The 23,141-nt window shown below is 34.7% G+C and overlaps 1 protein-coding gene across 9 annotated transcripts in view; it reads left to right on the top strand.

Moving 5' to 3' along the window:
• Positions 1 to 23,141, top strand: part of HOOK3 (hook microtubule tethering protein 3) — a 132,691-nt gene that overhangs the window by 88,292 nt on the left and 21,258 nt on the right. For 6 of the 9 annotated variants that reach the window (XM_081269745.1, XM_081269747.1, XM_081269744.1 and 3 more), the window contains 4 exons: positions 510 to 530; positions 10,348 to 10,417; positions 14,012 to 14,152; positions 19,517 to 19,604. In XM_081269745.1, coding sequence (XP_081125871.1) covers positions 510 to 530; positions 10,348 to 10,417; positions 14,012 to 14,152; positions 19,517 to 19,604 — 320 coding nt within the window. The remainder of the gene's footprint in view (positions 1 to 509; positions 531 to 10,347; positions 10,418 to 14,011; positions 14,153 to 19,516; positions 19,605 to 23,141) is intronic. The other 3 variants (XM_081269746.1, XM_081269749.1, XM_081269750.1) reach the window with 1 other exon arrangement.

Genomic DNA, 23,141 nt, shown 5'->3' on the forward strand with positions numbered 1-23,141 from the left:
CTAATCTGCTCCTATAGTCTCTCTTTTTTTGGGGGGAAGGGCGCTTACCAGGGATTGAACTCAGGGGCACTTCACCACTGAGTTGGTTAGTGCCTCAGCCTCCTGAGCCACTGGGATTACAGGCATACTCCACTGCATTCAGCTTCCTATAGTCTCACTTAACTAGCTCTCTCACCTGGCTTTATTTTCCAACTTATTCAGCCTGTCTATCAACTATTTTAACCATTTTCTCATCACTGCTTTCTTTTCTTCTTACCTTGTTTTAGTCCAAGCTTGTCAAACCTTAATTTAGGCAGCCTAAAGTCCCTCCCCACACACATTGCAAATTGCCAAAGTCAACTAAAGAAAAATATATCTTTCTTAATTTTCGTCACCAAAAATTCATCATTTCTTTTATAATTGGATCTTCATTGCTTGCCTGGCAGTTTTTTCACTTGTCTCTAATCAACTCTGCTTGAGTTTTTCTAAAATTTTGACTCTAACCTGAACTTTAACCTTTTTATTCTCAGCTCCTGTATCATCAAGAAAAGGTAGACTATCTCATGTAAACTCTCATGTTTCTGTTTGCTACCTAACAACCTGTATATTTTTACCTTCTTTATGTACATACCCTTTGACCTAATGATTTTACTCTAGAAATTTACCTTAATATGGCTTAAGGCATTGTTTCTAATAGTGAACTTTAAAAATAACCTAAAAATTCAGCAATGTAGAAATGGCATTCTCATTTGGCCATGTAGTGTAGAGCTATTAAAAAGAATAAAGAATCTGGGCATGGTGGTGCATGCCTGTAGTCTCAGCGGTTTGGGAGGCTGAGGCAGGAGGATCCTGAGTTCAAAGCCAGCCTCAGCAATTTAACAAGATGCTAAGCAACTAAATGAGACACTGTCTTTAAATAAAATACAAAAACAGTGCTGGGGATGTGGCTAAGGGTTAAGTGCCCCTGAATTCAATCCCTGGTACGGAATAATAATAATAATAATAATAAGGCAAATCTTGTATTTGCCTGACATGAAGAGATGTGTATGTTCCATCAGTAAGTTAAAAAAGAAGGGGACAGGGCTGGGGTTGTGGCACAGTGGTATAGCGCTCACCTATCAAGTGTGGGGGCCCTGGGTTCCATCCTCAGCAGCACATAAAAATAAATAAATAAATAAAGATATCGTGTACAACTAAAAAAATAAATATTAAAAAACAAGTAGGGGAGGCAATGCTGAGCTGACGTGGATCTGGGGCGAACAGTCTGGGCCTCTCAGAACACACACTGAGCCCAGATTGGCTGAATTCAAGCTCCCGTTCGCCTGCTTCCCGCAGACAAACAGCTGTGACTCAGCACTAATCCATCCGGCTGAAACAACTGGTCAGCCCTTCTGATCCTACGGAGGTAAATGCCTACCGAGCCACAGGTTTGAAACAGGGCTTGGGAGAGACAGTAAGGACCCACCCATTGCATTGGTCGCCCGGCAAAGGGAAACGAACTGTCGCCATTTGCAAGAGACACCACCATGGCAGAGAACTGACGTCATCAGACTGAAGCGGAGGAGATAACTTCATTGAAACCTGTGGCTACAGTGACTTCTTCCCTTCCCTTCTAATACCTTTCCTCCCAAGCATCAAATAAATTTATAGGAGTAAACAGTAACTCAGCAGTCAAACAGAATAAGAAGTAACATGAGCAGCTTCAAAAAGCAAGGAAGAAAAGGAGTACAAACAATGCAGGACAGCCTAAATATTCAGAAGGATCTAGAGTCATCAGAAAAATGGTCATATAAAGAACTCAAGGAACACCTTAGACAGATGGAATGGAACCTTAAAGAGGATACAAGACAGCAAATTCAAGCAGCGAAAGAACACATTGAGAATGAATTACATAAACAGATAAAAGAAGAAGTTAAGCATCTTTATCAGGAGATAGAGATTATAAAAAATAATCAAACAATAATTCTAGAAATGAAGGAAACGATAAACCAAATTAAAAACTCAATTGAGAGTATCACTAACAGAGTGGAGCAAGTAGAAGCCAGAACATCAGAGAATGATGACAAAATCTATCATCTTGAAAAGAGTCTAGCCAACTCAGAAAGGCTGGTAAAAAATCACGAGAAAAACATCCAAGAGTTATGGGATAACATAAAAAAACCAAACTTATGAGTCATCGGGATAGAAGAAGGTACAGAGATTCAAACCAAGGGAATGAGTGTCCTGCTGAATGAAATAATTACAGAAAACTTTCCAGAAATAAAAAAGGAAACAGATATACAAATTGAAGATGCATACAGGACACCGAGCACACAAAATCACAGTAGACCAACGCCAAGACACATTGTTATGAAGATATCCAATATACAGAACAAAGAGAAAATATTAAAAGCTACAAGAGAAAGGAGACAGATTACATTCAGGGGTAAACCAATAAGGTTAACAACAGATTTTTTATCACAGACACAGAAAGCAAGAAGGTCATGGAACAATGTATTTCAAACACTGAAAGACAATGGATGCCAACCAAGAATTCTGTATCCAGCAAAATTAACCTTCAGGTATGACAATGAAATAAAAATCTTTCATGATAAACAAAAGTTAAAAGAATTTGCAGCCAGAAAACAAGCATTGCAAAGCATTTTGAGCAAAACACTACATGAGGAAGAAATGAAAAACAATAACCAAAACCATCAGTGGGAAGTGCCTCAGTAAAGACAGAGGGCGAGGGGAAAGATAATCATGGAGAAACAAACTAAATTTTTTTAAAATAGGATAAATAATCAAACATGGATGGAAGTACAAACCATCAATCAATAGTAACTCTGAATGTTAATGGCTTAAACTCTCCAATAAAGCGACATAGGCTGGTATCATGGATTAAAAAAACAAATCCAACAATATGCTGCCTCCAGGAGACACATCTGATTGGAAAAGACATAACACAGGCTGAAGGTGAAAGGATGGGAAAAAAGATACCACGCACACGGTCCTCGTAAGCAAGCAGGGGTGGCCATCCTCATATCGAATAAAATCGACTTCAAGACTAAGTTAATCAAAAGGGATAAAGAAGGTCATTATATACTGTTAAAAGGAACCATTCACCAACAAGACATAACAATTATCAATATTTATGCACCAAATAATGGTGCTGCGACATTCATAAAACAAATTCTCCTCAAGTTCAAGAATCAAATAGACCACAACACAATAATTATGGGTCACTTCAACACACCTCTCTCACCATTGGACAGATCCTCCAAATAAAAGTTGAATAAAGAAACTATAGAACTCAATACCACAATCAATAACCTAGACTTAACTGACATATATAAAATATATCAACCATTATCAAATGGATTTTTCTCAGCAGCACATGGATCCTTCTCAAAAATAGACCATATATTATGCCATAGGGCAACCCTCAGTAAATATAAAGGGGTGGAGATAATACCATGCATTTTATCTGATCATAATGGAATGAAACTGGAAATCAATGATAAAAGAAGGAAGGAAAAATCCTACGTCACATGGAAAATGAACAATATGTTACTGAATGATCAATGGGTTACAGAAGACATAAAGGAGGAAATCAAAACATTCTTAAAGATAAATGAAAATACAGACACAACATATCGGAATCTATGGGACACAGTGAAAGCAGTTTTAAGAGGAAAATTCATCGCCTGGGGGTCATTCCTCAAAAAAAGAAAAAACCAACAAATAAATGAGCTCACACTTCATCTCAAAGCCCTAGAAAAGGAAGAGCAAAACAACAGCAAATGTAGCAGAAGGCAAGAAGTAATTAAAATCAGAGCAGAAATCAATGAAATTGAAACAAAAGAAACTATTGAAAAAATTAACAAAACTAAAAGTTGATTCTTCAAAAAAATAAATAAGATCGACAGACCTTTAGCCATGCTAACGAAGAGAAGAAGAGAGAGAACTCAAATTACTAACATACGGGATGAAAAAGGCAATATCACAACAGATGCTACAGAAATACAGAAGACAATTAGAAATTATTTGGAAAACCTATATTCCAATAAAATAGAAGATAGTGAAGACATCGATAAATTTCTTAAGTCATATGATTTGCCCAGACTGAGTCAGGAGGATACACACAATTTGAACAGACCAATATCAATGGATGAAATTGAAGAAGCCATCAAAAGACTACCAACCAAGAAAAGCCCAGGACCGGATGGGTATACAGCGGAGTTTTACAAAACCTTTAAAGAAGAATTAATACCAATACTTTTCAAGTTATTTCAGGAAATAGAAAAAGAGGGAGCTCTTCCAAATTCATTCTATGAGGCCAACATCACCCTGATTCCGAAACCAGACAAAGACACCTCAAAGAAAGAAAACTACAGACCAATATCTCTAATGAACCTAGATGCAAAAATCCTCAATAAAATTCTGGCGAATCGGATACAAAGGCACATCAAAAAATTTGTGCACCATGATCAAGTAGGATTCATCCCTGGGATGCAAGGCTGGTTCAGTATACGGAAATCAATAAATGTTATCCACCACATCAATAGACTTAAAATTAAGAACCATATGATCATCTCGATAGATGCAGAAAAAGCATTCGACAAAGTACAGCATCCCTTTTTGTTCAAAACGCTCGAAAAAATAGGGATAACAGGAACATACCTCAACATTGTAAAAGCAATCTACGCTAAGCCCCAGGCTAGCATCATTCTGAATGGAGAAAAGTTGAAGGCATTCCCTCTAAAATCTGGAACAAGACAGGGATACCCTCTCTCACCACTTCTGTTCAACATAGTTCTCGAAACACTGGCCAGAGCAATTAGACAGACGAAAGAAATTAAAGGCATAAAAATAGGAAAAGAAGAACTTAAATTATCACTATTTGCAGATGACATGATTCTATACCTAGAAGACCCAAAAGGGTCTACAAAGAAACTACTAGAACTAATAAATGAATTCAGCAAAGTGGCAGGATATAAAATCAACACGCATAAATCAAAGGCATTTCTGTATATCAGCGACAAAACTTCTGAAACGGAAACGAGGAAAAACACTCCATTCACAATATCCTCAAAAAAAAATAAAATACTTGGGAATCAACCTAACAAAAGAGGTGAAAGATTTATACAATGAAAACTACAGAACCCTAAGGAGAGAAGTAGAAGAAGATCTTAGAAGATGGAAAAATATACCCTGTTCATGGATAGGCAGAACTAACATCATCAAAATGGCGATATTACCAAAAGTTCTCTATAGGTTTAATGCAATGCCAATCAAAATCCCAATGGCATTTCTTGTAGAAATAGATAAAGCAATCATGAAATTCATATGGAAAAATAAAAGATCCAGAATAGCAAAAGCAATTCTAAGCAGGAAGTGTGAATCAGGCAGTATAGCGATACCAGATTTCAAACTATATTACAGAGCAATAGTGACAAAAACAGCATGGTACTGGTACCAAAACAGGCGGGTGGACCAATGGTATAGAACAGAGGACACAGAGACTAATCCACAAAGTTACAACTATCTTATATTTGATAAAGAGGCTAAAAGCATGCAATGGAGGAAGGATAGCATCTTCAACAAATGGTGTTGGGAAAACTGGAAATCCATATGCAACAAAATGAAACTGAATCCCTTTCTCTCGCCATGCACAAAAGTTAACTCAAAATGCATCCAGGAGCTTGATATCAAATCAGAGACTCTGCGTCTGATAGAAGAAAAAGTTGGCTCTGATCTACATATTGTGGGGTCGGGCTCCAAATTCCTTAATAGGACACCCATAGCACAAGAATTAATAACAAGAATCAACAAATGGGACTTAATTAAACTTAAAAGTTTTTTCTCAGCAAGAGAAACAATAAGAGAGGTAAATAGGGAGCCTACATCCTGGGAACAAATTTTTACTCCTCACACTTCAGATAGAGCCCTAATATCCAGAGTATACAAAGAACTCAAAAAATTACACAATAAGATAACAAATAACCCAATCAACAAATGGGCCAAGGACCTGAACAGACACTTCTCAGAGGAGGATATACAATCAATCAACAAGTACATGAAAAAATGTTCACCATCTCTAGCAGTCAGAGAAATGCAAATCAAAACCACCCTAAGATACCATCTCACTCCAGTAAGATTGGCAGCCACTATGAAGTCAAACAACAACAAGTGCTGGCGAGGATTTGGAGAAAAGGGTACACTTGTACATTGCTGGTGGGACTGCAAATTGGTGCGGCCAATATGGAAAGCAGTTTGGAGATTCCTGGGAAAGCTGGGAATGGAACCACCATTTGACCCTGCTATTGCCCTTCTCGGACTATTCCCTGAAGACCTTAAAAGAGCATGCTACAGGGATACTGCCACATCGATGTTCATAGCAGCACAATTCACAATAGCTAGACTGTGGAACCAACCCAGATGCCCTTCAATAGATGAATGGATAAAAAAAATGTGGCATCTATACACAATGGAGTACTATGCAGCAATAAAAAATGACAAAATCATAGAATTTGCAGGGAAATGGATGGCACTAGAGCAGATTATGCTTAGTGAAGCTAGCCAATCCCTAAAAAACAAATACCAAATGTCTTCTTTGATATAATGAGAGCAACTATGAACAGAGCTGGGAAGAAGAGTAGGAAGAAAAGATTAACATTAAACAGAGACATGAGATGGGAGGGAAAGGGAGAGAAAAGGGAAATTGCATGGAAATGAAGGGAGACCCTCATTGCTATACAAAATTACATATAAGAGGTTGTGAGGGGAATGGGAAAATAAACAAGGAGAGAAATGAATTACAGTAGATGGGGTAGAGAGAGAAGATGGGAGGGGGGGGGATAGTAGGGGATAGGAAAGGTAGCAGAATACAACAATTACTAATAGGGCATTATGTAAAATTGTGGATGTGTAACCGACGTGATTCTGCAATCTGCATTTGGGGTAAAATTGGGGGTTCATAACCCACTTCAATCTAATGTATGAAATATGATATGTCAAGAGCTTTGTAATGTTGTGAACAACCAATTAAAAAAATTAATTCAAAAAAAAAAACAAGTAGGGGACAGCATTCTTGATAGTCTCTCAGCAAACTAAAAATAGAATGAAAGTTACTCAGCCTACTAAAGGGTACCCATGAAAAACCTACAGCTAACCTCATATACCACATACTTAATGATGAGAGACTGATTTTTTTCCCCTCGAATTAATGCAAGGATGTTCACTCTCATCACTTCCATTCAGTGTGGTGTGAGAGTTTCTAGCAAGTTCAGTGTGGCAAAAGAATGAAATAGAAAACATTTAAGATGGAAAATTTTGAAAAATGTAAATCTGGTGTGGAATCCCAGTGGCTTGGGAGGCAAGAGGATTGCAAGTTGAAAGCCAGCCTCAGCAACTTAGCAAGGCCCTGCCTCAAAATAAATTTTTTTTTTTTTAACGGCTAGGCATGTGGCTCAAATGGTTAAGTGCTCCTGGATTCAATCCCTGGTACCAAAAAAAAAAAAAAAAAAAAAAAAAAAAAAAAGAAAGAAATGACATCAGTGTATTTCTGTATACTACCAGTGAATATTCTGAAAGTAAAATTAGAGTGATATGAAAAAGAAATGTCATTCAGGGCTGGAGGTATAACTCAGTGGTACAGCACTTGCCTAGCATATGTGAGGCCCTGGGTTCAATTTTCCAGAACTGCAAAAGAGAAAAAGGAAAAAAGTGCCAAACACAGTGGTGTATGCCTATAACCCCAGCAGTTCCTGCAACTCAGATGGCTGAAACAGGAAGATCACAAAATAAAATTTTTATTAAAATAAAATTTGAATAAGGGCTGGAGGTGTAGCTCAGAGGCAGAATGCTTCTTGGTCCAATCCACAAAAAGAAGAGAAAAAAAATGAAATAAAATGCTTAGGAATAAGTTTAAGAAAGAAATGCAGGACTTGTACACTGAAAACTATAAAGCATTGCTACATAAATTAAAATAAGGTCTAAATAAATGAAGAGATCTCTCATATTCAGATATTAGAAGATTCAATACAGTTAAGATTACAGCTTTCCTTACATTGATCCAAGGATTCAGTGCAATCCCAATAAAATAATCTCCAGTGGACTTTTGTGTAAAAATTGACAAGCTGATCCTAAAATTGACAGGAGGATCACAAGTTCAAAGCCAGCCTTAGCAACAGCAGGGTGCTAAGCAACTCACTGAGACCCTGTCTCTAAATAAAATACAAAATAAGGCTGGGGATGTGGCTCAGTAATTGAGTTGCCACCCAGTTCAATTCCCAGTCCTCACCGCCCCCCAAAAGACAGCAATCAAAGTAATTTACCACATTAACAAAATGAAGGGAAAAACAACTGTTCACCATCATGTAAGTAGATGCAGAAAAGGCCTTTATGTGTGTATATACTTATGGTAATGGGATTTACCCAGGGCCTTGCACATGTTAGGCAAGCACTCTATCACTGAGGTGCACTCCCAGTTCTTTTATTTCATCGTGAGATAAAGTCTTGCTAAATTGCCTAGAGTGGCCTTGAAATTGCAATCCTCTTGCTTCGCCTCCTGAGTATATTCTCAGCTGAGATTATAGGCATATGCTACCATACCTGGCTCAGAAAAAGCATTTTACAAAACCCAACATCCACTTATAATGTTAAAATCTCAGTATAACTAGGAAGAGAAGAAAATTTCCTCAATATGATTTTTAAAAATACGAAAAACCTGTAGCTGGGGCTGGGGCTCTGCAGTAGAGCGCTCGCCTAGCACATGTGAGGTGCTGGGTTCAACCCTCAGCACCACATAAAAATAAATAAATAAAACAAAGATATTGTGTTCAACTACAACTTAAAAAAATAATAAAACCTGTAGCTAACATCATATTCAATGGCAAAAACTAAAGCTTTTCCTCCAAGATCAGGAATAAGACAAAGATGCCCACTATCATCAATTCTATTTAAGAAAGTACTAGAATTCCTAACTTGGGCAATTAGATAAAGAGTAGAGAGAAAAGAATTTTAAGAGAAAATTAAATGTTTAGAGGAATATCTTGATGACATTGAATTTGGCAGTGATTCTCTGGAATTAATAATAGCAAAAGCATAGGCAACAAAAGAAAAGCATAGGACTTTTGTCAAAATTGAAAACTTTTCTTCATCAAAGGACACCATTAACCAACTGAAATTAACCATAAAATAGGAGAAAATATTTGCAAATCATCTATTTGGTAAGGAATTAATATTTAGGATATACAAAGATTCTATAAATCGATAGCAATAAACACAAAACACAGCCAGGCATGGTGGTACAGGCCTGTAATCCCATCTATTTAGGAGACTGAGGCAATGGGATTATAAGTTCAGGAGTGGCTAGAGCAATTTAGGAGTCTCTGTCTCAAAGCAAAAAATAGGTTAGGGTTATATTTCATATACCTGCCTAGCATGTATATGCCCCGCCTTGAGTAGCACTTACTTGGCATGTGTGAAGACTTGGGTTTGATCCCCAACACCTCATACAAAACAAAACCACAACCACTTAATACCAGTTAAGGTAGCTAATACTCTTACTCATCCTTAAAAAAGAAAAGAAAAAAAGTGCTGATGAAGATACGGAGAATCGGAACTATCGGAACTCTTATACGTTGCTGGTATGAATGATCAGTGCTGTAGAAAACAGTTTGTTGGCTCTTGAGAAAATTAAACATAAAATTACTGTATGATTTAGCAGTTCCATTCCTAAGTGTATACCCAAAAGAATTGAAAATGGTGGACTAACCAGATGCTTGTGCACAAATTTTCATAGCAGCAGCATTCACAGTCATCAAAAGGTGAAAGCAAGGCTGGTGTCTGTTGATCGATAAATGGATAAACAAAATGCATTTGTATACATAGGAATATTATTTGGCCACAAAAGGAAGGAAATTCTGATGAATGCCAAAATATGAATGAATCTTTAAAACATTGTTTTAAGTAAGCCAAACACAAAAAGACATATATTGTATGATTCTACTTGTATGGGGTATTTAGACTGGGCAAATTACTGAGACAGAAAGTAGAATAGAGGTTACCAGGGACCAGGAAAGGAAGGAATGGAGAGTTATTGCCTAATGTCTATAGAATTTCTGATTTGAGTGATACAAAAGTTTTGAAAATAGGCAGTGGTATTGGCTATATATTGTGAATGTACTTAATGCTACATAGTTGTATACTTAAAATAGTAAAATACTGTAAGACTACTACAGTGAGATCTTGTACTTGAGAAAATGGTGATTTTATCTGTTAAAATTAATGCTCAAGATAGAGTTTCCTCTAAAGTTTGTATTGCTTAACTAAAGGATGTAGTTGTGCTTTCTGTTAACCTTGTATTTGCATCTGTGTTTATAGGATTAATGCCTCTGGGCAGTCAAGAATCTTCAGATAGCCTCGCAGCAGAGATTATTACTCCTGAAATCAGGTAAGGAGATTATGATGTTCACAGTCACACTACATAATATTTCTGGATAAAAATGATTCCTTTAAAGTGTAAAGAGAACCAGTTCTTTTTTATTACTAATACTTTAAACCTGAATTCAGTATTAAATTTCTATGTTTTCAGCATGTTAGAAGCTTTCTTCAACTGGCCTAACAGATAACTGATCTTCTCATTTCAGTAGGACAGTCTTTCACACAAAGTAAACTAATACCCTCAACAAACATTTAGCAATGAAAATATTTGGCCAAAGACAAAGGTTATGCTTAGCTATCAGCCTGCAAAATAATTTTAAGGTTTTATCTACTAACCACTTGGAATGGTCTGGGAAAGATACAGTGCTATAGAGAGGAGGAAACATCTTTCTATCTCTAAATACTCTTCCCTCAGTAATAATCCTTTTTATTTAGCCAAAGCATTTTTTTAAATTCCATTTAACTTAGCATATATATATGAATGAGAAATGGGTTTGGGGGAAGTCTTCAGTTTCCAGAAGGAAAATGCTTTTACCTTTTCTGGGCCTATTTGCTCCTTTTTAAAATGGACGCTGACCTTGATTCTTCAGGGGTAGGTGTGTGACATACAACTGTAATCCCAGCTACTTAGGAGGTTGAAGCAGGATGATGGCTAATTTGAGACTAGCCTGGGCAACTTATTGAGATGCTTCCTCAAAGTAAAAAAGGGCTCGGGGTATATCTAAATGGTGGAGGGCCCCAATGTTCAATTCCTAGTACTGAAAAAAAAGAAAAAAAATCTTTGGAATTATTAAGTGGAATAATGGTTGTGTAAAAGTTTTATAAACTGTAAAAGTTGAAATAAGTACTCATTGAATAAATGATTTTTTAATTTAAAAAGTACAAACAAAAGAAGTATAATTCAATATCATGTCTGGAGATATCTTTATTACTTCCTAATATGTTACATTATAATTGAACCAATAAAATTATTTGAATGGATGAATACTTATTATTTAAAAACATTTATAAGGGCTGGGGATGTTGCTCAAGCGGTAGCGCGCTCGACTGGCATGTGTGCGGCCCGGGTTCGATCCTCAGCACCACATACCAACAAAGATGTTGTGTCCGCCGAGAACTAAAAAATAAATATTAAAAATTCTCTCTCTCTCTCTCTCTCTCTCCCCCCCTCTCTCACTCTCTCTTTAAAAAAAAAAAAACATTTATAAAAGTCTATGTCTATTACAGTGGCTCTCTAAGAATAATTATAAAGATTTGACAAGGGTTTTTTTTTGCATATTACTAGATACAAATTAGAATATGCTGTATGTCCAGAAGAACTGTCAAAAAAATGAAATGATTAGCAGTGTTGAAAAGTTTGCAACTTAAGTCATAGACAGTGGGATATTATTTCGTACTTTTTATTGATGTTGAGTGAGAAATTGGAATACTCAAAGTAGGGGAAAAGATTAAAATAGAATAATTTTTTTAAGCAAATTAACAAAATGTCTCATCTAAAAGTGTGCTTATCTTTTAACTGAAAAATAACACTTCTGAGAATTAATCCTAAGGAAATTTTTCGTACACAAAGGTATATCCTACTAAATGTTAAAACTCAATTGATAATCTTCCCATAATCGTACTTTAATGAAATAACTGATTCACTTATATATTTTAACAGTATGTCACTTAAAATTTATTAAAGTGGGGCTGGGATGGTGGCTCAGCGATAGAGCACTCTTCTAGCACATACGAGGCCCTGGATTCATTCCTCAGCACCACATAAAAATAAAAAAATAAAAATTTATTAAAGTGTAGTTAATAATAAAGATTATGAACTTTTAACTGTAAATAGCAGCTATGAGTGCAATGTGTGTTGTGTGATACCATTTTTTAAACAATGTGTACTGTATGTATACACATATATAGAAAGCTATATTTAAACAATAGTTCTTTTGCATCAGAGAGTTAAAGAGAGTTATATTTTCTTTTATCTTTTATTCTCTACAATGAAGGTGTGTACTTTGTAATTGAAAAATACAAAGTTATTGCTGTCCATATACAAAATATTTCATTCTATATGATTTCTTGAATTGAGTTGCAAGTTTTTTTTTATTTATATATGACAGCAGAATGCATTACAATTCTTATTACACATATAGAACACAATTTTTCACATTTCTGGTAGTATACAAAGTATATTCACACCAGTTTGTGTCTTCATACATGTACTTTGCATAATAATGATCATCACATTCCACCATCATTTATAACCCCATATCCGCTTCCCTCCCCTCCAACCCCTCTTCCCTATCTAGAGTACATCTATTCCTCCCATGCTCCCACTCCCTATCCCACTATGAATCAGCATTCTTATATCAAAGAATACATTTGGCATTTCTTTTTTTTGAATTGGCTAACTTCACTTAGCATTATCTTCTCTAACTCCATCCATTTACCTGCAAATGCCATGATTTTATTCTCTTTTATTGATGAGTAATATTCCATTGTGTATATAAGGGCATCTTGGTTGGTTCCACAGTTTAGCTATTGTGAATTGTGCTGCTTTAAACATTGATGTGGCTGTGTACCCAAAGGACTTAAAAACAGCGAACTATTGAGTTGCAAGTTTGATTCATCTTTTGAGTAGCAAAAGTAAAAGTACTTGAGAAGATTTATGGTGTTTACAAAATAAGAGCTGGTTTTAATATGTATGTTTCTCATTTTGATTTGTTTTTCATTAGAAGCACAGCTTTTCATAGGATTTGGTATCAGAAAGCACTCTCTTCATGGGCCTGTCTAAAGAAGATCCTGTATAAAGAAGAAATGAATTATATATTTAAAGAACATTTTCATATGAATAAATATTTAATTATATTAGCTCTGTAATAAATGTGGTTACCAGTTCAGTGAGACTGTTGCTTTTAACATTCCTCTATGTAAGCTTTGGCTTGACACAAGAATGAATGCAAAGCAATGTAATCTAGTAATCTGACTCTAATAATTCACCTTGTTAGAAGACTACACTTTTACGTATCTCTAGGATTGGGTGTGCTGAATTTCTTGAAAACAGTCCTCCAAATGATTGGTAATGTAAGAGCTTGGCTTTAGAGGTCATGTTTTCTTATGAGAACCAAAGAACAAGAAAACATAAATTTATTCACAGTTTAAATATTTAAATCAGAAGGGAAACAGAATTTTAAAATGCCTTCATTATAAGTCATGATATGTAGAGATTATTATCTTCAGATTATTCCTTATATAAAGAATTTAAGAAATGATGGTGGAATGTGATGATCATTATCATCCAAAGAACACGTATGAAGACACAGATTGGTGTGAATATGCTTTGTATACAACCAGAGATATGAAAAATTGTACTCTATATGTATAGTAAGAATTGTAATGCATTCTACTGTCATATATAAATAAAAAAGAATAAATTAATTAAAAGAAAATAATTTAAAACCTGAAATGGAATGCCTTAACAGTTAGAAAGAAGCTAAATTCATTGCAGGTACTTTTTCACTTATGTGTATTGAGTCTGTAACTATACATGAGTAGATTTTTTATACCTATATTGTATTAATGTACCAGGTAATCAGTTTTTGTTTTGTTCATTCAGGGAGAAACTTATTCGTCTTCAGCATGAGAATAGAATGCTAAAAATTAATCAAGAAGGTTCAGACAATGAAAAAATTGCCTTATTGCAGAGCCTTTTAGATGACGCAAATCTACGCAAGAATGAACTGGAGACAGAGAACAGGTAGAGTATATATAGGTGGCAGCATCCAGCTATAGGCACTCCCTATTTGCCTTAGTTTTGATTCCCTTAAACAAAGAGAATTTGGAATTGTAATTTGAAAAAGAGTCAAATGCTATTATATTGCCTTTGAAAAATACTTTATTTCTCCACTTAGACTTGCCAGAAAGTATTGTATATCTTTCTGTTAGCATTATCTTCTTGATTTTTTTTTCAAGCAAAATGATACTAAAGCTCTACCATTTACCCTTTCTAATCACTAGTTAAAAGTAAGAAAGAAAGAAAACTAATCATTTAGTTTAGCCTTTTGCAACAATTTCAATTCTTATTTCATAATCAGGGTAATAAAGTTTATTGTTTTCATGGGCTGATGGTTTCAGAGGATCCATTAGCATGGAGTTCAATTGACAAAGCATTATTTTTTATAATCTGGTATTTATTGTGACACTAAAAGAAAGTCATTTCTCTTATGAGCAGTTCAGTTATTTTGAGAATTTAGAATCTATAAATTTAACAAGAAAATCACTTTTCTGAGAACTTGTAAGTTTTTGGTGTATTATACAACCATTCAGAGTCAGTTACATTAAAATGAGCAGTTTCCTTTAACAAAGGTTACTTTTATATTTTTGTTGTAACTGTCTTTAGATTCTTTTGGGAAATGTTTCTTAAATAATAAACATAATATTTTCCTTTTTCTTACTGATGTAATATTCTGTCTTTAGGGAGACTTCATTTTTATTATATAATTTATATAATTTCATAGTTTGCCTGATATTGCAGATTCTCTTTTACGCCTGATTGCTTTGGCCTTTTGCAAGTGAGAGTCAATCTTGCGAGTCATAATTGTTATGACAGTTTTATATATCCTACCCTTCTTCCTATAGCTTTAAAAGTTAAATCTACCAAAGCAGAATCAGCAAACAGTATACATTGGCATAAATGCCAGAGTGATTATAAGAACACCTAATATTAAATACAAATGGAAGGAAACATTTTTACATCAATTCTTAAGAACATAGAAAATGAGTGTTTTTTAAAAAGTATTAGAAAAAGTAGAAAATGCAGTAGGTGGAGGAAGGATTGTAGAAAACAGCTTGCTGCTGTTTACAACTTAATGTTATGTTTGTTTCTTAAATTACAAAACTGATGACAACCTACCTTTAGATTATGATCACCAGTGATGTGTGATTATAACAACTAATATTTATTAAGCAACTCTTTTTTCCAAACATTGTGCTAAGTGTTTTAGACATGTTCTTTCTTATTTTAACGTAAGTTTTACAGAAGAGGGAACTTGGGCTCAGACTCTGGCTTCCTGGCTTTGCAGTCCTTGTACGTAACCTATACCCACCTTCTTACCATTTTATCTTCTACTGTTTTTGTAGAACATTTACTCTCTTTCCTGTCCTCCTTTCCTCCTCTGTGAATCAACCTAAATTTGTTCTTCCTGAGTTTATAAATATTTACCTTATCTCTACCTTGATCTTGTAATAGGTTGGCAACAGGAACCTAAGGTTAGTCCCATTGTGTCTTGTTTATTTGTTATTTCACGATAGTTTATTTAAATGTGCCACATACTCCTCAATAGATTTTACATATTTCTCATATTCTCATTCGCTCGATAGTATCTAGTTCTGAATGGTCACTCAGTGTCATCTTTATCAGCCAACCATCTTCATAACAAGGTTTGTTTATAAGCCCTGGATTTTCTGCACATGCCTCATTAATTTCAGTTACTTCTGATAGAGGAGAACAGAGTTCACTGGCAGTTTTCACTATTTCCAAAACACCAAACTCATCTTGTTTTATCAATTTTTGTCCCAACTTCAAGCAGACTACAGTAAACATTTCCCAGAGCTGCCTTCCCAGTGCAAAATCGCTGATTCCCACTGTTTCAGTACCATTTTCTGGTCTTATCCATTCATGTTTCTCTGAACTTATGCACAAAAGTGGAGCAGACCTCATACACAGTGTCCTGGGGACCCAGCCCTCAGCCACTCTGCATCATTCATAGGGTTATGTTTGAAAAACTATTGAGAGTGGCCATGTGTGCCTTGGCCACCCAGTGGCTTAGACTATAGTCCCCACTGAGTCTTTTAACCTTAAATATAATTGGTTAGCCACCCCATAGGTCAGCTATTAGTAGGCCATGTTTGTAGTAGGCCTCCAAAGTCCTTTCCAGTGAGTCACTTTTTTTTTTTTAAATCTGTAGTTCTGTTATTGATGAAACAATATTAGAAGAGTGATAAAAGATTGAGAGTGGAGCCATAACAAAATTGCTCAGAGAACTTTCTCAAAGTACCCATGATCATGTTTCCCTACTTCTCAGAGAAAATTTTGAAGCTCAGCCTGTCTTCCATACTACCTTGATATCTTTGTATTCAATAGTTAGACTTCGATTAAAATGTTAATTAAGTTCCTGAAGGAAGAAAGAGAAGGTAGAAACAATTCACATTTATAGAATATCTGCTTTGTGCCAGTACTGTGCCTAACATACTGCATATGTTATCTCAGTTCATCCTCTAGACAACTCCATGAGTGAAGTAGGCATTATAATTCTTTTTTTTAACAGATAATCTTTTTCATATATATTTGTTTGCTCACATGCTTCCTATGTACTTGTTCATCTCATTGCTGGGCATTTACATTATTTTCAAATCCCCCAAGGAACATGTTGGTACAGACTGATTATACTTTATGACATTTACAATGATCTCTACCTAGTAGGCTTACAATGTTAATTAATGAAATAATCTCAAAAGCAGCTAAGATGAAAGTTGAAATCATCTTATAGTTTGAAACATTTTTCCCAAATGCTTTCTGAAAAGATTGAACAGAATTACAGTGTATTGGTCATGTATTTATGAACTTGTGTTGAATTTAGATTTTCAGATAATTTGATTTCTTAAAACCTCTTGATGAAAAGAATTTTAATAAAGTTTCTGACTGTTTTGATTCTAAAAATTCACTGCTCTCTTTTTTATCCTTAATTTGAGACAATCTGGCTTCTACTCCCATTTCACTATATTATTTTTTACTAAAATAACTAATCATTTTTAAATGACTAATCCAGTAGGAATATTCAAGACATTATCTTTTCTCATCTCTATATTCAATGATGCTTATTTCCTTCTCCTCCAAACTTTTTTTTTCTTCACAGTAAAGTTGTTTTTCCTCCATCCCTTGGCCAATCTGCCATTGGACATCTTTTCTCCTCATTACTACTATATTTCACATGCTTTCTAGACATTGCCATTTATGATTTTAGCTAACCTCAGATGGCTCTCAAGTGTGCATGCTCAACTTGGAACTTTTCTCTATACTTAAGGTTCAGGTATATTACTGTTTGACAGACTTTTCTAGGCACATTTTCAACAAATACAAAATCAGATCTTTATATTTCTTTTTTCAAATTGTTCTTTCTGTCTTTCCTTTCTCGGTAAATTTCAAAATCCTAAGTGTTATTTTTGATTCCTGTATTCTTTTGCCATTTCTCCAAATATTTCCTCTTCTCTTCCCTTGGATTTCAGGCATATTTAGTAGTAATAGGCATATTTAGTAGTAATAATTATAATAATTTTCTCCTAGTTTTCAGGCCTATTTTTGACCTTTTAAATAACATCTCTACTCTAAAACCAATGTGATCTTTTTAAATGCTATCTGATTATATTTTCCCCTTCTTGAAATCCTTCAGTGTCACCCAAGACCTAGGGAACCAAACTTGTCTACTGAAGCATGCATCACATTGAACTAGATAATTTATGAAGCCCTGGAATCAGCATTATGAAAATTTGTTTGGGTTATTTCAATTTTAGCCAAATTTTAGCTTTGTTCATTATAAGTTTCATATACTTGGCATTTTATACAAATGCCAAAGGAGCAGATTGTATCTGATATACTCTTTTTCTCCTCTAGTTTCATTCTTCCTCTACAAACTTATTTTTTAGTTCTAACATTTCTGAACACTATACCCTGGTTTTTGGTTTTTGGTTTTTGGTTTTTATATTTTTTATTTTGAGAAGGGTCTTAAGAGTCTTGCTAAGTTGTCCAGGCAGACCTCAAACTTGTGGAACTCCTACCTTGGCCTTTTGAGTAGCTGGGATTACAGGTGTACACCACTGTGCCAGGTTCATTTTTTGATGCTTTTGTTGGACATACTGTCTCAAATCCCCTTCCCACCCTTAATAACTTGGGCATTTTATTTATTGTTCTAATCTTAATTTATATCAAACATACCTTAATTACTCCATGGAATTCTTTTTAAATAGTCATCGTTTCTTTTGTATATTTCTATACACCATTTTGAAGTATTTATTTCATTGTATTTTTTTTGTTTACCTTTTTTTTATTTTTTAGTTGTAGCTGGACACAGTATCTTTATTTATTTTTATGTGGTGCTGAGGATCAAATCCAGGGCCTTGTACATGCTAGGCGAGTACTCTACCGCTGAGCCACAATCCCAGCCCTTTGTTTATCTTTTTATCTCTACCACACTGTACATTCCTTGAGTGAAGAGATATTTTCATGTTAGTGCTAATAACAGTACCTGGTACTTTATAAGCATACCAAAGTGAATTTCAGATAAATAAATATACATTAGCACTTCAGCTTCAAAAAAAGTGTCTACCAAAAATACTGTGTTAGAAATCATCCTAGAAATTTAAGCACCTCGGAAACACTGTGAGGTAGTAAGTTCTTATCAAACTTTGTATATAAGGAACAGGCTCGGGAAAGCCAGGTCATATGCCCAAGGTGATATAAACTGAGTGAGAACTTCCAGAATGGCCACCTTCTAGACTTCCCAGGGAACTCAAAATGAAAAATCCTTAAAGAGCTTAACAAAAGAAAGCAACAGCAGCATAAGCTTCAGCTGTCCTGACTACTGGAGCTCCTGTTCTGGTAAGACTGATCAAACCAGGAGAACAGGCCTCAGGCATTCAGACAACTGGCACTGTGGTAACCAGCTATATACCTGAGACAAGTCACTTCGCTGCTATGGTACTGGAGGCACCATGGATTGTAATAAATTTAATATACCCTTCCAATATTCTTCTTTTTCTTCTTTTAGTTTTTTAAAATTTATCTATATTAACTTCTGGGTAATTGTTTTGCTAGTATTTTTATTCAGCTTAATATAAATAGGTTATATGTTTTGCCCAAAAGAAAAAAATTCAAGCAATAGAAAAAAGAATGTGAAAAATAAACTCTGCTAATGACATGAGACTGCAACTAAACTACTATGTACTACTACCATAATGTTTGTTTTAGTTTGCTAATAATACTTTCTGTATAACCAATATAACAACCAAAGGAACAGAAGCATTAATAAATCTATACTTAGGAAATTAATGTACGTTTGATTTGTAGGCTTGTGAATCAAAGACTTCTAGAAGTACAGTCACAAGTTGAAGAACTGCAGAAATCTTTACAAGATCAAGGCTCAAAAGCAGAAGATGTAAGTTTTAATATATACCAGCCATAGTCCAAAAGTTTCACAAAGTTGAGAAAAGTTGTATACCTTATGTTCTCTCTCAAAATAATTTAGCAGTATATTGGTTATGGAAAAGAAACTGTTACTCTTTTTACTAACTTTCCTTATGAAAAAGACTAGACAGTACTTAATTATCTGTTTCAGATTTACTCTGCTGAGAATTAGTTTATTTCTAGTTAACAAATAAGGAATTAATTGAGACTTTGTTTTAAATGTGCTCAATTCAGCATTCAGATGTCAAGAATAGGGTTTTTCCCTCTTGTCAATATATATATATATTTTTTCAAGTAAAAATTTTAATGTAAATTAGATATGGAAGAAAATAATGCCATCCCTAGAAGTCCATTTTCCCTGAATTTGTGAATCCCTCCTACCTCTTTTAAGATAGGATAGTACCCTGTTGCCTGTGATGAACTTGCAATCCTATCCTCCTGCTTCAGATTCCAGAGGAGCTGGGATTACAGGTGTGCACCACTGATTCCACTTTAAATATTCCTTTAGCATTCTGCATATTGAATCTCTCTGCCTACATAATTGACACATTTCCTATTGAATATGTGTTGAGCCAAAAAGTATGTCTTTCTTCACCTCCTTATGCTAACTGGATATCACAGTGCTTCAGTAACACACAGTAGTTAATTATTCTCTAGAAAAAGCAGAGCTATTGCTGGGTGTAGTAGCATATGCCTGTATCACCCAGGAGGCTAAGACAGGAGGATTGCAAGTTCAAAGCCAGACTTAGCAACTTAGCAAGACCCTGTCTCAAAATTAAAAATAAAAAGTGCAGGGGATGTAGTTCAGTGGTAAAGTGCCTCTGGGTTTAATCCCCAATACCAAAGAAAAGAAAAAAGAGAGAAAGAAACACTGAATAGATTATAATTGGCAAGTCTTTTCCATTTAATGAGAAGTATGCAGTAGAGCTAAGGCTTGTAAAGGATTAAAAAAAACAGTGTTAAGAGGAAAACTAAATTTTATTTATTTAATTGGTCTTTGCTTCAGCCAGCTGTTTTGTTTCATTTTTTTCCTGTTACCAGTGTTATTTGCTGTAGTTTCTAGTCTTGAATATATACTTGATTGTTTCCATTGATACAGTCATTTTGGGGGATCAATTCAAAAGTATAGATTCAGCCACTCACCCTTATTAACATAAGAGGGTATTAAAACAAAAGGAATCAAAGAGAGGGAGTTAAGTAAATACTTAAAATCTGAGAATACTAAGTATTGAATGCTCCAGAGGGACTTAATCAGTTTCTCTATATACACTTAGTTTAGACTGACAACACATGCCCTTCTTTCTAATTAGTGATTTTAGTTTATTCCTCAACTATTGTCTTGGTGTAGTCATCTTTGTTTCCCAAATTGATTTCCAACTTCTTTCATTGTCACTAGTGTTTAAATTATGGCTTTATCAAAATGGAACTAGTTTGAAATTTTGTCATACTTACTGAAGTGGGGTGTGTGGGGGATTGAACCCAGCACTATGCCACTGAGCCCTAACCCCAGCCCAATGTCATGCTTTTAAAAGAGGTATGTTTTTATCCAGAATGCTAGATCACAAATTGCAAACCATTAGTGTACTAAAACAGTATTGAGCCTAATTAAGAAATCTTTGAAATGAACCACAGGTTGTAACATTTTCTATTCATTGACATCTCTAGATCTCTTAAACTGGGATAAATGTAAATTTTTTTCTGGTCTCTAAAACTTAAAGGAGACTTTTCTGTATTTTTGTTTTGGTAGGGAGAAGAAGGGCCTGACATAAACAAAGTAAATTTGGTGAACTATCAGTATCAGCTAAACTTTAGTGTTCTGATGATGACCATTGTAAACCATAAGTAAGGGAGTTTATTGTTTAAAAATAACTTGGCATAGCCTGGTTAGGTATCACTGTGATAATCAAATCTAATTAAATATGCTGTGGGCCATTACTTTAAGAGAACATACTTCAGAATTGAAATGCCAACCCTACCAAATACTATTTGCATAAATTGATTGATTGATTGATTTGACTGCCTAATGAGATGTCTTGCTTTAAATTAAGCAAAAATTTCCTCTAAGCTCTCTTCTATGTGTAGAAAAGATTCAAATGGAAAACTATTTCTGTTTTAAAACTCTGCCTTCAAATGGCTTGGAGAAATAAAGAGTATGTGATACTTTGCCCCTGTACACTTGATGTTTTGCCTTATATTTCTCTTCACTAACTCACAGTGTTGCATCTCAGGAATGTGTATCACATAGAGCAACCTGCCAGATGGAATTGGTCCCCTCTGAGGAACAACAGCATAGTTTCCGCCTGTTTCTGTTATCACAAACACAGTTCTTTCATGTGACCTTAAGTCAGAGTAGGATGGTTTGCATATTTTTATTATTATTTTTATGTCATTTGTTTTTAGCATGGAAGCAGAAAAGCATTGTTATATCCAGTCATATGGATAATTTGAGCTAGCCACAGTGTATAAAACTCCAGAGAACAAGACAGGATGAGGAGAACATAGAAGAAAGAAAAATGTACATTTCTGAAAAAAAATTCATATCTTTTACTTCTGTTCATGAATTACTAAATCGTTCCTTCTATTGGCTGCTGTGTTTGCTTCATACTAATATGTCCTCTCTGTCTCTTGGCATGGTTTCTGCTCAAGGCTATTGTAAGTATGGCTTCCTGTTCATTTCTATATATTGAGCAGTTTTTAGACTTATAACTGTTATTCAACATCATAGTTGATGTTAAAATTTTAAATAAAGGCAATTTTATGCAAAATGGATATACCAATATTACTTGCCTTATATGTATATATCCTTTATAGTTAAGATTCTTACAGGATATCCAGATCTTAAAAGTCAAATCATAGCGAAATCTACCTTTATTTTCCCCCCATCATTCCTGCTATGGCCATTATTATAATCAATTCATTTATATAAATTATTTTGACACCAGCATCCTAATGCAGTCTGGCCTCCTCCTGCCATACATTTGGATAGTAACAGTCTTCAATTTGGAAAGGTACTTTGCATAGAAGACTTAAAAGGAAAGGAGATGCATGGATTTGGGGGTCTTATAGACCTGGATTTTAATTTTGGATCTGTTAATTGAAATCTTCTAAATATTCTTCAGCCTCATTTTCTTCAACTTTAACATGAGGCTAATATTATAATGTTGTGAGGTTTACATAAGATAGTTGTATGTGACACACTTTAGTGCAGTGCCTGGTGTATTGACCACCTGTTATTTTATTATCTGTTACCTCAGTTCAAATTAGTTTTGCTAGAGTCCAATCAAAACATAATTACAAAATTTAAAGTTGAGGTTTTTTTAAAGAATTTAATTTTTATTACTCTTTACTAGACAGAACAAGTAAAAATCAAAATGCTAATAGGATTGTTGTCTGTGTGTTTGAGGGATGCAGTGATATGAGACATACTGAGAAAAGAAGTGCATTTAAAATGTTCCTAAGTTGTATTAAAATGGACTTGAATAAACAATTATGGTGACCATTATTAAAT

The sequence above is a fragment of the Spermophilus citellus genome, assembly GCF_964194105.1.
Source record: "Spermophilus citellus genome assembly, chromosome: 16".
NCBI lineage: Eukaryota > Metazoa > Chordata > Mammalia > Rodentia > Sciuridae > Spermophilus > Spermophilus citellus.